Source organism: Macrobrachium nipponense, chromosome 39 (genome assembly GCF_015104395.2).
Source record: "Macrobrachium nipponense isolate FS-2020 chromosome 39, ASM1510439v2, whole genome shotgun sequence".
Lineage (NCBI taxonomy): Eukaryota > Metazoa > Arthropoda > Malacostraca > Decapoda > Palaemonidae > Macrobrachium > Macrobrachium nipponense.
The window spans coordinates 10,930,723-10,948,222 of NC_061099.1; the positions used below are offsets into that span (position 1 = coordinate 10,930,723).

General features: G+C 37.1%; 2 protein-coding genes across 2 annotated transcripts in view; one reads left to right on the plus strand and one right to left on the minus strand.

Moving 5' to 3' along the window:
* LOC135210112 (vascular endothelial growth factor receptor kdr-like) overlaps positions 1–17,500 on the plus strand; it is a 306,237-nt gene that overhangs the window by 27,570 nt on the left and 261,167 nt on the right. The gene's annotated exons all lie outside the window — the stretch shown is intronic.
* On the minus strand, positions 6,916–14,406 carry LOC135209904 (vascular endothelial growth factor receptor kdr-like). The gene is made up of 9 exons (XM_064242645.1): positions 14,285–14,406; positions 13,496–13,720; positions 12,829–13,129; positions 10,734–10,888; positions 10,052–10,218; positions 9,408–9,530; positions 8,545–8,756; positions 8,313–8,418; positions 6,916–7,500 (listed from the first exon to the last, which is right to left on the minus strand). Exons 2-9 carry the CDS (start codon positions 13,623–13,625, stop codon positions 7,360–7,362), a joined length of 1,335 nt encoding a protein of 444 aa, XP_064098715.1. The 5' UTR covers positions 13,626–13,720; positions 14,285–14,406; the 3' UTR covers positions 6,916–7,359.

Genomic DNA, 17,500 nt, shown 5'->3' on the forward strand with positions numbered 1-17,500 from the left:
CTGAGTTCGAGTCCACACAACCCAAGTCCCTGGCTGTTTTGAGTCCAGACTGTTCAGTTCAGAGTCGAACTAGACCAAAGGTTCAGAGCCTGAGTTTGTCTAAACCTACCCCCTTTACGTTCAAAGCCAAGGTTTAGATTTCGATTACAAGGAATCACGCAGTCAGTCGCTCTTCGAGGTCATTAATGCAAAGAAACTGAATCCATTTAATTCAATCAATGAAGTAAATGCAAGCCATTTCGCAAAAGAATCTTTAGCTAACGTCGTAATATTTTTAAGTAATCCTTTTCTTGCGCAGTTGCAGTTATGAAGAACGGTAGTTTTTATCTTAGCTGTTATTCTAAAAGGATATGCGTTATCAACAAGTGATACAGCCTTCGGAGAGAAAGCATGTGTATGTATACTTATGTATACTTACATTGTCTAGAGGTACTGTATACATAATACATATTTTTACTTTGGAAGCACACAGATAAAGTGTGGTATACTGCATCCTGTTGCTCTATCTATCTTTTGGTTATCAAGAGCTGCATTTGTAATTGTATCGTTTTCTCACAATTTACTTAATTTATTCTCGTAACTTATTTTTTAACTTATGAAATTTCTGAAAATATTATATTCTTATTTTCCTAACTTACTTTCTTAATGTTTCTGAAAACATAAGACTATGAAGGACTAAAGGAGGAGGTATACGTGTCCCATTTGTTGCCCCGTGACTAAATTTCAGGACCATCTCTCTCTCCTCACACTCTCTCTCTCTCTCTCTCTCTCTCTCTCTCTCTCTCTCTCTCTCTCTCTCTCTAGTTCACAAACAGTTAAATGTCCAGTAGTCCATATTACCTGTTCCAACTTCCCAATTTGATTCAAGGTTCTTCAAATCCAGTTTTCTATTTAATTTTATCCTTAATATTTATAAACCAGATGATTCTGAGCTCACCTTCATGCTTTGACTGGGAATCGTTACTTAATTTTGCCAATTGACTAATATTGGAGGATCCACAAAGACGCATAGTAAACCTTAGCAGTTCTGAAGCCAGAGGAATCCCAATAATCAAATTAGTCATTGTATAAAAGCAATGAGGATCATCGTTCCTCTGCAGCAAGCAGTTTTCAGCAGAGGCCAATGACCCTTCCTCATTATATTGGGTAGAATACAAAGGGAACAATATTAAGTTTCATAATGAGGCTTAATAGTATTCAGATCTAACCTTGTCTTGATTAGGTTTGAAGTCACGGCTTGGGTATTGAAGTCAGCTTCTCTTCCATCTGGGTATTAAAGTCAGCTTCTCTTCCATCTGGGTATTAAAGTCAGCTTCTCTTCCATCGTACCACAAATTAGGGAGACCGAATCACGAAAGATTGAGAAGATACTCCACATAGTATTGTTTCGAAACGAGCGGAAACAAACCGAGAACGTATTCGTTCAAAGAGGGAGATCAGCATCCCTACAACATTCCAAGTAAACGACAAATACGAGATCTTCAGGTTATCTTCTGGCATTAGCACACTATCTGAATGAAAGTTTTTCTTCTACTAGTTTTATATAGTATGTTTTCGGCATAAAGCATTTATTTTAGAATGATTAGATTCTATCTTATTTCTAATACGTATTCTAGATAACCAGTCATCAGAATACGAGAAAGAAATATGGGAATAATAGTTGACACTTTGTAATTAATTTTACTGCACCTGTCCAGTTATGGATTGCTGTAATGTACAACCTCCACCATAATATTGCAGGAAAATTTTGCTAATTACCAGTCATATAAATAGTTTGGGGATGGCATTTGATAGAACAGCATTAATATTTAGAGTGGGTTTCAAATTTCGTCGCTAGTAATCAACTTCGTATAGATTATCCGTATAGACCATTAGATTAAAAGCAGAGAGAGAGAGAGAGAGAGAGAGAGAGAGAGAAGAGAGGACAGAGAGAGAGAGAGAGAGAGCCCCACAAGTGGCGGAAAATAGAACTGAATTTATTGCCTTAAGATTCCTTGTTTTTCTTGTTACCCGGACCAATCTATTGGTAAGTCATTTAAATAATTTCAGTATCCGTTGACGTCTTTACTCTTTTGTGAATTATTATTTGAAGCTTATGTCTTACCTCTTAGGGTTGTGGAAGGGGTGATATTCCGCACGGAAGCTGTATCCAACTAAAATATGACCTTTTTTTTTTTTTTTTTTTTGTCTGTTAGTAGCCGGCTGAAAAAGTTTGTTCCTGAAGGATGTACAAGGTTCAGAGTCCTTTGTGCGTCACTAAACCAGCATCTCGTTCAGTAAAAGACGTTGTAGCCCATTTCAGTTTGACACACATGAATAAGGCAGGTGTTTAATAGTGATCCGAAATAGACTGGCTACCCATGGTTTTCACTGGGCCATCCTTAGTATGTGTGTGACTGTGTACCACTGATCATAACTTCCAGTACGTTCTCTATGAAATTCAAGTTGAATTAATCACTGCATTAGCCATAGAGCTAATTGGGGGGAAACCACGTCAGCATATCAGAAAGACAACTTTTGGTCTTATGATTCGAGCGTAATTACGGTGTCGACCCTGAATCATAAAATGCTCATTAGATGGCGTCAGAGGATGATTCACAGGAATACTATTATGTGGATTGACTTATTTGAAATACCAAAGACACGAAATTCTCCAGTGGAAATCAATATACCAATTTCATCGCGTATATATAAAAAAACTAATTCACCAAGTGAGCTTGTTTATTAAAGCCATTAAATTTCAGGGAAAACAAACTATATTTATTCTGAGGACTTGACTCGACTCCAAAAGGTCATTTGAGCATACGATCGAAATGTCAATCCTGTGAAACGAATTATGAAAATATATATTTCGTATAACTCCCGATTTTTATGTTTGTCCATATACGCAGTTATAAATGTCAGATGATGTGTGAGGGTGTTCCTTAGAGCTTATACAATCTTTATAGGAGCCAAACCTGTGACCTTTAACAGGTTTTGAAAGCAACGATGCCTTTATGCTCATAATAACTGGTGGCGTAGTTTACGATTCCTATGGACTCGAGAAGGGATTGGCCCTGGTTCTTGTTAGAGTATAGAATTTAGGCTAAAGCCAATCCTTGGGACCTGTGAGATCATTCAGCGCTGAAAGGGATGCAACCAAACCTTGGCCTCCCTACTAATGTAACATAGGCTAAGCTAACTCTAAATGGTGGGTGTTTCATGCCTGGGCAGTTTGAACCCTCACCTAACATGACCTAGACCACCATGAACATACCAATATAAATAATATAGCGAGTTTCTCCCAGAGGTAACCTTGCACACTTCTGACTTGGAACAGCATCTTGAAGATAAAGCTTTGTTGCTAATAATGTGATACTCCCATTTCCTATCAGTATGGAATCGAGTATGGGACATGGTCGAACGATGATCATGTTGTTTATTCCCATAGCGAATGTGAAGGACAATTGAATGATCATGTATATGCAGATAAGGATATAAGGACATATATTTGAATCTATTGCTATTTTGAATGTGTTCTGTTTGGGAAGGCTTAACTGATTAAACTAGCACTTGCACGATCATTTTCGTTTTTTGTTGTGTAGTAGTTAGGTAACTTTGAGCTAATACAAATTTTTATAACATTCTCGGAAAAATCCTATTTGTTTTTGAATCCTCTCGGTTTTTTGTCAACGAATCCTTAACTGTTTCACAGTATGGTATGGATAAAGTGTGTTGGCTAAAAAGCTTGCTGACAGCAGTCTGTACTGGCATTGGGATGAACAATATGAATTGCAAGTGCTTTTTTCATGTTTGATTCTTTGCTGACCATTATTTTACATGGAAACAACTCATTTTTGTATTTTTCCAGTCCCTTGTACTATATCACAGCCATAAGGTACCCTTTGGCAACTGGGATTGTTAGGGTGGGAATCAAAAGGGGGTCGAGATGACAAAAAAGAATGATGTAAGCCATGTGATGAGCAGAAGGAAAAATGATTGGTTTTTGTTCATGGGGAAATCAGGATCAGTCATCGACTGTAGAGAACAAAGGTGCCACAAGGCCAATGAAGGCCAATTACAGGAATGTATCTTAACCTTACCCTCCACAGCCTAACCAAGGGCAGAAGTCTTCCCCCCCCCCCCCTCCCCCCCAACCACACAACCCCAAGCTTCCCTATCATACCCTAAATCGTGGAGTAAATTGTAGGGATGGATGTAACCTTAGTTACACAAACCTAACCTGACTAGGGCAGTCCAACATCATCCTCATTCTCTCCTCACCTCCTTAGCTGACCTAGAAGACCATAAACCATACAGTTGGAATACAGAAATTCATCCACAGTTAATATTGCATATCAGGTGTAAGCAAGCAAGGCTGTAACCTCTGACTCTCCCCACAGTATATTCAATACCTGATGGTTGGAAAACTATAAGTGAAAACTCATTTGTTTTATTATTATTTTTGATCTTTTATAAATAAGTTTGGTAATGTTAATCATTTGCCATTAGCAATTCTTACAATTAAGATCGCCATTGTTCAACTGAGTGCAGTACTGTACATTGGGTGGAGGAAGGTTGGAGTGGAAAAAAAATCTGGGAACTTCATCAGGAGAAGTTGCTAAGATTTTATTAGCAAAAAAAATTATTAGCTTGGTTACATAACTATTATGTATCAGGAAAAAAGATGGGTTAAGTGTGCACATGTAGTACTTGTGCTTCAAGCAGCTAACACCTCCCAAACAGTTTAAAAAAAAAACAGAACACAGTACTTTAAAAACACTAATACAACACTTGGACTTCCATGCATGTCCTCAATTTTATCAGGAAATCCTTAACTTATTCTTACTCCCCGTGAGAAAAAGAACAAAATGACCATCAACAATATGAATAGTAGTGGTTTTAGCCCTTTTGGTCCTGTTGCACTATTTATTTTCATTTTCACCAGTTAGTTTTTTACTTCTCCCCATACAGTAATCTCTCCCGTGGGTTTAATTCCCATCAACTTTAGATTGGATGGCGCCCATGTCCTTGTACGGTAGACTGTGAAATAACATATGTTATTCATCCAATTGTAGGCAGCATCAGCCAGTCAGTATGTGAGGAAATTGAAGTGAATATGATCGAAATAAATGCAGATGAAAGTCAATAAATTTCTTAACTCTTAAAAGATATTAAGCTTTGGCATCCAAGAAAAACAAAGTATTCAAGATTCACAAGTTTATGAAGTGGATGCCACAGATGCTACAGAAAGAAGCTTGATCACATCCTAACGTTAATTAATGGTCTATATAAGGCATAGTTACCAGCTTTGTTAACAGCTGAATATCACAGTTAGGGACAATAAAAAAACTCGCATCTTATTTTTTTGACTTGCTATGCACTTGAAAAAATACAGTTTTGATTGACAATTAGAAATAATTCATAAATTAGAGTAACAAACAAAATGATACAACTGATAATGACCGCAGTATGCTTGGCTTTATAGCCCAACTTCATAAATCAGTCAGCAGTATGAAAAGCAAAATCACCGTAATTATAAATCATCACAACTTAATCACCTGTATCCAGTCTTCAGTACTCATAGTAAAATAGTAAATGCAATGGAATGTTTGTCTAATAACTTTTGGCAAATATGAGAACCACATCTAAAGGGACAAATTAGTCAGTCTATTCTCGAAATATGGTGCTGAACATAAAGTGGTGGTTTACATCCCTAATAAAATCATAAATGAAAAAAAATAAGAACCTTTGTCTTTCATTTGGGTATAATCCTTATTTAATGTTACATGTTCCTGGCAGTAGTTACATAACTGTCTGTAATATACAGTATTTATAGAATCGAAATTAAATTATATTGCATCAGATATAAATAATCTCATATGTTCATTACTTCTGTCAGTTCTATTAACAGATTAGATTAGTACACTCAACCTGGTCGTGGGATGCAAACTGCCAAACTAGTGTCAGATTTCGTTTACATAGAGAACAACAACTGAATGGTGCTTGTAAGGACAGAGCGCTCGCAAATTAAACTAGTGTAAATGTTGACAAATTTTTCATCATTGTTCATAAAAGCAACAATGGAATGATAAAGCAGCCAAAGCTGCTACTTGTGTAGCCATGTTTTTTTTTTTTTTAAGAATGTAATTTCTTCTGGTCGTGGAATTGGTCAACCTTGTTTGACCTTATGAGTGTTTCTTTAAGAATGCCACATTGAAGTAATTCTTTCTAGTCGTGGAATTGGTCAACCTTGTTTGACCTCTTGAGTGTTTGATGAATAATTCGGAAATTAGATAAAAAGTTGTTTTTTATACCTCCGTAAAGTTTCGAGCAGAATTCGATCTTCTCCTTGGAGCCTCTTCATCAGAATTGATCCTGTGACAATGAGAATTAATTTTGAGTTCGGCGGTCATTTTCATTATTACAAAGCAAATTCATTTTGAGAGTGATCTTATGGGATTACATTCGTATTGAACATGAATATATATATATATATATAATATATATTATATATATATATATATATATATATATATATATGTGTGTGTGTGTGTGTGTGTGTGTGTGTGTGTGTGTGTGTGTGTATACGTATATGTATATACGTATTCTTGTTCCACAACTTCTACTTAAACACATTCATTATCTTAATTTCTTTTCGGGCTGAATATGTCGAAGGAAGACTGAGGGTAGCGTGTGCCTGATGACATAGGAAGATATCCTGTCCCCTGGTCTGGATCACCTGTTGTGCTTTCAGTATGCATCTGAAGATCATGGTTCGTTTTTCCTGTCCCATGTACACCGTCCTGAGTAATAATATTGATTAATATATTGTACAAGTTGTGAAAATCTGTATTAACAATGGCCCAAGCAATAATGCCTTGGTTTTACTATATTTCATCGAAAGCTTACTTGTCACTTAGGCCGGAAAAGACAAAAGCAGCAAGGAATCATCAGTAGATCACACATCTCCTTGAATACCAACCGCTAAAAGAACGTATATTTACCCACCTAATTTGATTTTTGAGAATATGCACTGAACTTACATAACCCTTTTACGTGGAGGCAATTAAGGTATGGTTGGAACAGTTGAAATAATTTGCCCTTTTTTCCACTACCATAAAATGTCTTTTTAAACTTTTCACATTTGCTTCTGAGTCTGTCATGAGAAACAAAACAGACAAAGAGAAACATATCTGTTTTTTGAGTTTTTAGTGATAGAGCATCTGAATAACAAAAGCAAAGTTTGATGCTGGTTGTAATATTTACGTAGTGACCTAGGCCTGAATTCCATTAGAGTAAGCAGTTCATAAAGTTAGACAGTTCTTGATACACATTTTATTAGAACATGACAGATTTGTGGTTCAAATAAGAGAAATTTCAACATGCCTCACATTTCGACTCTCCATCTCTGGTGATGTGCCTGATGTCAGGTGATGCCACCATCTCCAAGCAATCTGTCTCTTGCTTGAAACGCTCCTTATTCATGTTCAGGTACTCTCCATTCTTGATGTTGAAGTACTGTGGAAGAGTGTGTTTTTCATTAGCAATGTTGTGGTAGATTTCTGTAGTCTCTACATTACTATATTTGATAATAAAAATATTGTTATCAAATGTTTTAAAAGTTGGTGTGCTATTAATCATGTATACTTTCTTACCTGCATATCTGGCAACTATGATGTAACTAAGTAACAGAAATATTCACGTAGAAACTATTTGAGATTTCATATTAATGTACAAAATCTGTTAATAGAGAAAAAAAGCTTTGTAAAGACAAAATATTGACAATAGTTTTGAGCATCTCTGTCCAGTACGAGACTGCTTAGAAGTGGTGGGAGGGCACCAGAATACCCTCAGTATTTTCTTGGGTTTTAGATCAAACGTGTTTTAATGTACTAATTCGTGACTGTATTCTTTTGTGGAAATAACTTATATTTTGCTGTACTTATTTGTTGTTCTTTTGTGTAACTGACATAACCTTTAGTACAGCTTTCATCAAAATTTATGTGACTGGAAAATAATAAAAGGTGTCCTATCTGAAGCTTATACTGGGAGCTGTGTTGGTATCATCAGCGCCTGGGTAATAAATGAGGACAGATTGGGTTGATTGGGCTGTTGTACTTTCGAGGGGCTTTGGAATGGTCGACACAGCTTTTATGCTGATGCATGAAGCAAGTTGGAGATTTTGCCAATGGCTCATTGTTGACAGTGTAGTTAGAGATGCATTTGTCAACAGCCTGGTATATTGAAATCAGTGTTTTTAGAAACCAATGGAAACCATGGCGTCAAGGCATTACGGAGAAAGAGACTGAGTTTCAGTCCTCAGTCCTCACCTGAGTAGTGTCAGGCATCAACAACTTGCTGAGTTTGTCGGCCAAATGTCGAAAGGAAGGCCGATCTTGAGGGACGCTCTCCCAGCATTGGCACATGATTTTGTATCTGTAAAAATGGTAATAAATAAAGATCACTGTTCTTCTTAATCTCTGGAAAATTGAAGCAGAGATTATCGCTTTTAACAGTACGCAGCAAAACAATTGTCATGCCATCATTCGAACTTGTGCTTACAGGTCATTGTTTGTGTATTCAGGTTTCTCCATTCGGTACCCATTCTGTAGACTCAGTAAGAATGTGCTGTCAATTTTGACCCCTGGATATGGAGTAGACCCCAAACTGAAGAGTTCCCATAGAGTTACTCCAAAAGACCAGATGTCGCTCTGAATGGAAAACATCCTGTCACGGATGGCTTCAATTGACATCCACTTCACTGGCAAGAGATCCTGTGTGAAGAAATATTGCAGGACCTAATGAACAGACCATTTTTAGTGTCTAAGAAATGTGATTTTTAGTGTCTTCAGAAATGCGAGCTGTCTCTCTCCGTAATAGGGACGAGATTTGAAACTTGAGAGTACATTGTCTGTAAATAAAATGCTGAATCGTATTATTAGCCAGACTAGATCCTGAGCTACTTTTAAATAGGAATTATTGATGTAAGGAGCTAAACGATTCAGCATTTTATTTACATACAATGTACTGTCATTGTTTTTCACCAGAAGTGCAATGGAAGTGATGTCAAATAATGAGCAGATGATTAGATCCTTATAAGTAGATCTCAATCTAGATTATTGGCACACTGACAGACTGTTGGTAATGCACAGTTAATCAATTGACCACTGAGCAGCAGAGCACTGGTTGGTAGATCAGTGATTTATCTGATTAGCAGCTAATTGATCAAGTGGTCATACTCGTATAGGATTATCATTAATAGTTCAACCATTAATGCCCTACAAACGACTGATCAGTATATTATATCAGTATAGATCACTCTTCAATTTAATATCACAGAAGCAGTAGGCTGCCACTTTTTAGATCACCTTTGTATGGCTACTGATAAATACATCACTTGTCAGTTCAGTTGTCATAGAACTTACATTGGTTTGTTTAAGGTATATGTCGTCTTTATAGATGTCTCTTGAGAGGCCAAAGTCGCTGATCTTCACAACATTGGCCTCAGCCAGAAGCAGGTTTCTTGCTGCTAAATCTCCATGTAAAACCTAACAGAGTGAATAAAGGGTCAACAGTGGATTATCAGAAGTTATTAGTAAGAGTCATTAGTTATATAGAGCACAAATTATCTATATTATCATACTATATGATATGACTAGCATCACAGAAAAATTGTAAATTCAGTGGCATATTTAAGTGTGACTGATACGTCATAAGAATTACAATAAAGTCTGCTCCAGGTCCATTTTGTCTGTGAAGGAGATAAAGTTAGTGGAAGTGAGTTAAAACCCTCTAAGGCCCTTGGGATCCAAACCCCCTTAACTAAGACATCAGCTGGCTGTTCAATACTGAAGACTTCAGGTAATTTTTCACCTATAATCTCCATCAGGTCACTTGCCTGTCGTTTTATTTTATTTATTTTTTTTTCCCAATGCTGAAGGTTGAAACTTTACCCATCGAGTTGCATGGGGCTGCCACCCGAGAAATTGAAAAGACAGCTTAAAATACGAATCAACCTTAAGAAGAGGAAATAAAATGGAAAAACGATAACACCTAAGCTTAACCCTACCTTTCTGTGGGTCAAATAGTCCATGCCCTCAGCCACTTGCCAAGCCCAACAAATAAGGTCGACAGTCGTGAAAGATGACGTCACTCCGGGAATTGTGCTCTTACAATAGTTTCCCTGGGAATCTAGCACTTTTAACGACTGCTCCTTCTTGCTTTGGTCTTCTGATCCTGCTGTGTAAAAAAAGGATGATAAAGGTTTTCTTTTTTATATTTAGTTAAAGAAACCAAATGAGCTTTGTTGACTAAATCAAGTTTGTGCACTGCCAGAAAGTAATAATGGATTAACTATTCTAAAGTAATAATTGAGTAACTATTGTAAAGATAAACAGTAACAGCACTCCTTTCTAAATCAAGCAAGTTAGATAGTTCTGGAGAAGTATAAAATGGCAGAGAATCCTTCAGTACTGATCCAACTGGTTACAGTTTGAGTAAACAGTATGGGATTGTGGTGTCCAGTGTTCACGTCCTGTATCCAGTGTTTATGTCCTAATACATATGTGCAAAAAATGTATTTGTTAAACAAAATTCTTTGGTATTATAGGAATATAGGTAACAGCAGAAAAGCAATTGTAATCTGTCTGTCAGATGCATGCATGAAAGGGCATGTATATGAATCTATAAACATGAAAGCAGTTCCCAGTGAATAAGAATAATCTTTATTTCTGTCCAACGCAATTGATTACCTTCATCGGGTGCTGCTGTGCTTTCCACAGCTGGAACCGTCTGGTAAGGATTCTGTACCATCTTCATTTTGCTGGGCAGGGAATTCCCAAGTCGAAAGATCCTGGGAGAACTCGTCTGGCATTGTCTATCCCTCATGTCCTCATTGGGGGTTTTTCTGTCAATATAATTGTGCAGAGGTGATAATCACTAATATTGTCTTAACCACTGATGACAGAGAAGTGATCAAAGATATTCTCAGAGTCAATTAATAAAAGATCTTGGTTATTGTATAATCACCACGTTTAAAAACATTGAGCGTGAATATTATGAAAGTAAAATTATTGGAAAAATCATATTGATTTTTATTATTAAATGAATTATTCAGAGATGTGAGGAAACTTACTGAAGTTGTACTTTTTATTGAATTCATGTTGGAAGGAAATTCTCCAAGCTGATGTTGCTTTGATAATTCAACTAGAGAATTCATATCCTTTGGGTTCATATTTTGATGTATAATTGCTTTTCCATGTAATTTATAAAATGTAGCCCTGAACAAAGTGTTATATTCAGTGGTGCACGGATAGATAGAAAGTCACTGAGTAACACTGGCTGGAGTTGTTACTGGAAAGCATTAAGGTAGTTCATGGAGAACATTTTAGAATAACCATGATTCTTATGACCTTATCAAGTGGAAGAGATGTATTGATCTACCAAGAACGCTCACGACTCTGACAGCTAGGACTGAGGTATGAGCAGCCTCTCAAAGTATCCACAAGGACAAAAGAGGAACATATACTATGTCTTGTATCAAAGCTTTACAAGATAAGATTGCTGAAGAAAAAACATTTCACTTGCACTGGCTCAAGGTAGGGTTACTCGGCAAAGACGTACCAGTCAGGGTTGCCACTGAAGAAGCTTTCGCTGAGAAAAGAAATGTTAAAGTAGTAGTATTAGCTCAATTATTTCTAGTAAGAATGTTGTGCACGTAAAAGTTGTGAGAAATTAGCCAACAAGCCATAAAGTTGAAATTTCAGCCGCAACAGATCACACCACAAAAAAATACGTCTGTTGTATGGATAAGGTCACTTTTGAATTTGAGGCAAGAAAAAATAGCACTGGCCACGAGAGTGTGTACAGCTTTTGAGGTAATTATAGCAGTCATCATCATAATCGCTTCAAACACTGTGTAATGTGTCATGGTCAGAATAATTAAAGTATAAGTTAAAAACAAAAAAGTCGCTTCAACCATTGTTATTGCTTTCTGCAAGCTTAATCAGGATCTGCTTAAAGCAAATTTTGCTGTTTCAAATTTTTAAACTTGAATAAGAATGATTAACCTTACAACAGATTCTCCAACATATGAAACAACTATCCAAGCAGAGGTCATCAGATACTTCCAAAGTTGTCAATTTTCAAACAGATATTGCAATAATTCCTGAAGGTACCTGAACACCATAATGTTCTTTGGAAGCCTGAGGAGGATGTAAATATCAGTGAAGTACCACGGGACAGGACATTGAAACGTATTGCTTTAATCAACTTTGAACAGGGGTTTACAAATAAAGGAACTGGAACTGCTTCAGTGGAATTGGTCACTGACCATGGAAGTGAATCAAAAGTCCCAAATATAAATTCCATTCCTACTATGATTCATGGGCCTTTTCCAGTTGAATTTCCTTCCTCCTGCCTTCACAGCTCAGCAACCTCTCAGCATCTTCAGGAATAAGTGCCGCACCAAAATTCTCAGTATCCAAGCAAAATACAGTACAATATTGTAGTCTTACCTACAACCTGATATTGGTAATTTCAGCACATATTTAAATAATATATAATTTATTCTTCACTTCAGCTTTGTGGCTGTGGTGAAACTGGCCACACTTAGAGTGCCTGGTTCAGTTCACATACATTCCTCTTTTCTGCACTTTAAGGAAATTAGTAACCAACTATAGTTAGCATACAGTGATCAAGCAGGAACTGTTTAAGCTCACCAACCTTACTTTAATTCTGTTATGAGCAACTTGCAGCTTTTCACAAGTAAATTTGTAAGTTTAGAAAATGACTAGACAGTGGCAATAAGGAAAAGTTGCTCAAATGAAGGAATGGTAGATTACTTACGAGGATGAGAAGAGAACTTTAGGGGATGCTGGGGACTCCAATAAAATCTCACATGGCCTTGTACTGGTATACATGGTGGGTGAAGCTGTCTGGACAGACTGAGGGTCACTGGAAGATTTGGCTGATTTTGGAGATTTGAGAACGGGCAAGAAAGGTGAAATGTTGTCCTTACCATCTCTTCCACTAAAGTTGACCAAATCAGTGATGGGGTCAATGACGTTCTCAAAATTACCCCGATGACAGTGAAGGAATGGGAGAAGGCTGCCATATCGGCAGTACTCAACAAGAATCCATAGTTCTCCTGATATCAGAATGGAAAGTGATGCAGTAGATTATTAGCGGGAAAAAATATTGATCTAGCCTAATTTTAGAAGGTGATTTCTTATGTTTGCTCAAAGAAAACATTGTCTCGAATCTCTTTCAAGACAATAAAATTTTTTTGCAAGTTTAACCCTCTAATTTATCACATTCTTAAGATGTATTTATTAATAACAGACTACTCATTCTCTTTATGGACACTAAGTAGGACTTGCGGAATCCTGGAATTTCTACTGCAGCTCTTAATTAGAGGACGAATTCTCTAAAATTCTATTCAGTTACCAGTACATACTCATTTCGCCACATAATTTTATAGATGCAGGTAAATTCATCTTCATGTAAGTCTTACCTCTGCCAACATTAGCTGTGTAAGCACCCATAAGATTGACAATGTTAAGATGCTTTCCGATGTGAATCATAATTTTCAGTTCTTGGGTCAGTGCTGTGATCTGGGTAGTATCTGCTTGCATCTTGCACATTTTGAGTGCAACAGCTGTTTTTGGTATCCCAGGCTCCAGGTTCGATACTGTGGCTTTGACTACACGGCCAAAGGCACCGGCTCCAAGTTGCTGGCCTATTGACATCACACAGACACAGAAAACAGGCATAGATTAATTCAATTAATACCAGTATAGTGAGAAATCTTATGTTATCCAAGAAAGAATATTAAAATGCTTCCTTACATAATGTAAACCAGGTAGACTGTTTATGCATGGATATATAACAGTATATGAACGTATTTACATATACACTTATGTAGGGTAGAGGTTTCAGTAGCTTGCAGAAAGTCAGTGATGCAAATTACAAGTGAACCTGCTTTGAATTTTCCCAGAGAGAAAAGTTGCTGGAATTCACTGACAGCATGAAGATAAGAATAATTCAGATGGATATATGTACCTTTCATTGAAGGTATAATTTCGTGAATATGTAATTGGAATAAAATTAAAAATGGAAACTAGAAGAAAAATATTTACTGGGATGAGGCTAACTCATTACATCGCTCTGCTTTTGCCTGTATATTAGAAAACCTTAAGAGGCCACAGGATCAGTTTGTTTCTTTGTACATTGTATTCTCTTTTAACCTACTGTTGGCCTCATTCTACCACAGATGCAAATGAAGTCAAGTACACTGGATCACCCAATTGTATTCGGTCCCTAGAAACTTCCCATTTGTGGTCATAAGGAAGAAGCTCGGCTTGTCCGTCAGCTGTGCAGTTCGTTTGGTTCAGTTCATTGGGCCGTCCTTTCTGGAAGAGGAAAGCCAGATTCTTCTCTGTCTCCCGTCTCTTTAGGAAATCTCGTCTCAGCAACACGAGAACTACCACCAGGAGGCAGATGAGGAAGGGTGCTGCGATATCTATGGTAACTTCAAAGGCTTTGCTGGATACCTCCCCTACAAAATAGCAAAGGAGAGTGATTATATATATTTCTGACACACATCGGGATCAAACCCCACCTTTCAAGTGAAAGGCCAAGGTACTGCCAATTGATCCACAAAAGTCAAAAGAAGCTGGTACCTAGGTACTTTTGTAACAGGTTTTTTCCTGAGCAGGATACCACCTAACATACCAGCGAATTTCACCCAACTTCCTGACCCACCAGTGAATCAACTGGTAGCATTTGATTTGCATGACCCCTTCAGCGCAAATATGATGGAACTAATCAACATATGAACATATATTTCACATAAATAAATTAGGCGGCAGCCTGCCCTGCCCAGGAAAGTCCTCAGGTACAGAAATATTTGGGTTCCAGCTTTTTTTACGACTTGTGTGTGTTAATTGGTAGCACCCTGGCCTTTCTTTTGAGAGACTAAGGTTTGATCCCAAAGTAAGTTAAAAAAATTATTTCTGTGAAACACATGCCCCGTGTGTTGACTAGTTCTATGCTTATATGGAGAGAGAGAGAGAGAGAGAGAGAGAGAGAGAGAGAGAGAGAGACTTACCTTGCACAAATAGATTGAGAAATCCGCTTACAGATCTGCCCCACCTTCTAGTCTTGCATTCATAACGTCCCGAGTGCATTGTGGGATCTAGGTGGGGGATCGTCATGGTCTGGTTGTTCTCCCTGAATTCGCCGAAATTACTGGGAAGAGGCTGACCATCCTGTTGAGAATTTGAATCACTTGGGAAAACTTTTTATCTGGTTTGTTTCGTCTACTACAATGAAAACAACAATAAAACTGTAGTCATCCACAAGAGGGAAAAAATAAGTTTTTCATTGTTAGAAAAGCTTAATAAACTTGTAATACCCTTCTGTAAAAAAGTATGCATGAAAAATAAACTGAATATTACAAATTTCATTTACATTCTCACTACCATAGACAGTATGAGTGACCGAGAGTAGAGTTCAGGGTTGAAGAATACATAACAAAACAAACTTTTGTCCAGGTGATGTCTTTGGGAGGTGGGCCAAAGTAGGAACAATCGAAAGTGAAAGCATCTCCGACCATCGCATCTTTCCTGTTGTCATTTGGCAGCATGTTTCTTCTTTCATTGAGAACTACAAAGAGAACATATTCTTATGATATGGACAGGTGGGCAAACACAAGGTACTATCGTGCATAAAAGTTCGTTCCCTCTGCCATCCAGAGAGCGAATGCGAACCTGCGACTATGAAACACCGAAGCAGTTGAACAAGTAACTCATGGAAAACCCAACAGATGTCGCGCTATAATTGCATATGGGAACAGGAAGGACAAGTGGGAAGCAAGTATTTTTCTTGACTTCCTGAGTACTTTTATTTACAAATATTTATTTCGCATATTTCCTAAACAACACATTTTACACTCAAACCGAGCATCGTAACAATATTAGAATATGGAGACTTTCCTCTTTGCTGAAGGAAATACACCTGCTTCCCACTCCTCCTTCCTGTTCCCATATGCAATTACGGTGCGACATTTATTGGGTCTTCCATGAGTTACTGTTCAATTGCTTCTGTTTCATAGTCGCCGATTCGCGTTCACTCCCTGGATGGCTAAGGTAGCGGACTTTATGCGCGATAGTACTTTTGTACTATGTGTACAAAGTAAGTGATGTCACTTGGAAATTACTGCTTTTGTGGAACAGTGAGTGTTGGTAAATAAAAAAAAACATCAAGTGCTCCCAGTTTGTCCTCAATATAACATTTAAACACAAAAGAAAATATTCTAAAATGATTTGATGTTCGGATGCCTGTATCAAAGAGGAAAGGGTGTGTTACATGCTATGTATCTGTACTACAGGGTAGGAAGACGTGAAAAAGAGTATCTGATTTTTTTAGGGCTAGTTGAACCCTTATCCCGTGTACAGCTAAATCAATTGGGAACAATGATATGACCGCACTATGAGTAACATGACCCTTAACAATTATTTATGGATTATTCTCACCATCGAGATAAATGGTTTTCGATCTAATGTTTAATGTATTTCTCTCATATCCAATGCAAAAGTAAGTCCCCTGATGTCTGCCGCTGGCGTTTGCAACGTCAGAGATACGAATCTGGTTATGATGAGATAATTCAGATGTACCAAGTAGTTTTGTATCTGTAAACAGAATAATCTGGCAAGATTATTTTAGTCATAAATAAATATATAATCAATAATGAAATATGATTTTAACAGTTATAAAATTGGTTCCATGGAAGCCAGTCTTTCTTCTTATCCTGAACTCACCCCAAAAAAACATTTAAAACAATAAAAATCCTTGTTCACAAAAGACTGAGCCCACCAAATTTTCTCCAACAGGCGATCAGGTACAGAGAATCCCACTGTCGGAAATTTAGGAAACCCCAGAAACACATGCGTAATATTTCCCGTAAACTCTCCATTAGACTTCTTTGGCCCTCCTCTTTATCTCGTTATTAATTTGGCTACATGTAAAAAAAAAAAAAAAAAAAAAAAAAAAAAAAAAAAACTAAACAGAGTTATAAAAAGCCTAGAAGAAACAATCAAAGTAGGGAAGGTGATAAAGAAGTGAAATGTAGAACGGGAAGCAACCCACACCATTATATTATAGGTAAATCGAGTCAAGATGAGGGTATCCTCATCATGAAAGCCAGGTTAAATATGCTAGATATAAACGCAAGCTCGATAAGAAAGTACTTATATGAACCTTGTGCTCTCTGTAAAAACGCTTAATATTACGGGGCATTTTTCACGTGTAAAAGAATTGGATAAATGAAAAAGCCTGAAATTACCTCTTGGTATATCAAAGATACCTTGGCACACTTGTTATATGAGAAGGACATAGTCTGCGTGACGATTATCATTCTTTGCGTTTATGTACTATTAATATAATGGCCTTAATAAAAAAAATATTTTTGTTTATGCACAATCACTGCCTCCTTTAACGTAAACGTGTCATGGTAATG

Bases quoted from the DNA above. Each gene is read 5' to 3' on its own strand.
- LOC135209904 (XM_064242645.1), bottom strand. From the start codon at position 13,625: ATGTGCAAGATGCAAGCAGATACTACCCAGATCACAGCACTGACCCAA. The intron at 10,219-10,733 runs GTAATCAATTGC...TTTACACAGCAG, and splicing joins CACAGCAGCACCCGATGAAG to GATCAGAAGACCAAAGCAAG. The intron at 9,531-10,051 runs GTAGGGTTAAGC...TCACTCTGTTAG, and splicing joins ACTATTTGACCCACAGAAAG to GTTTTACATGGAGATTTAGC.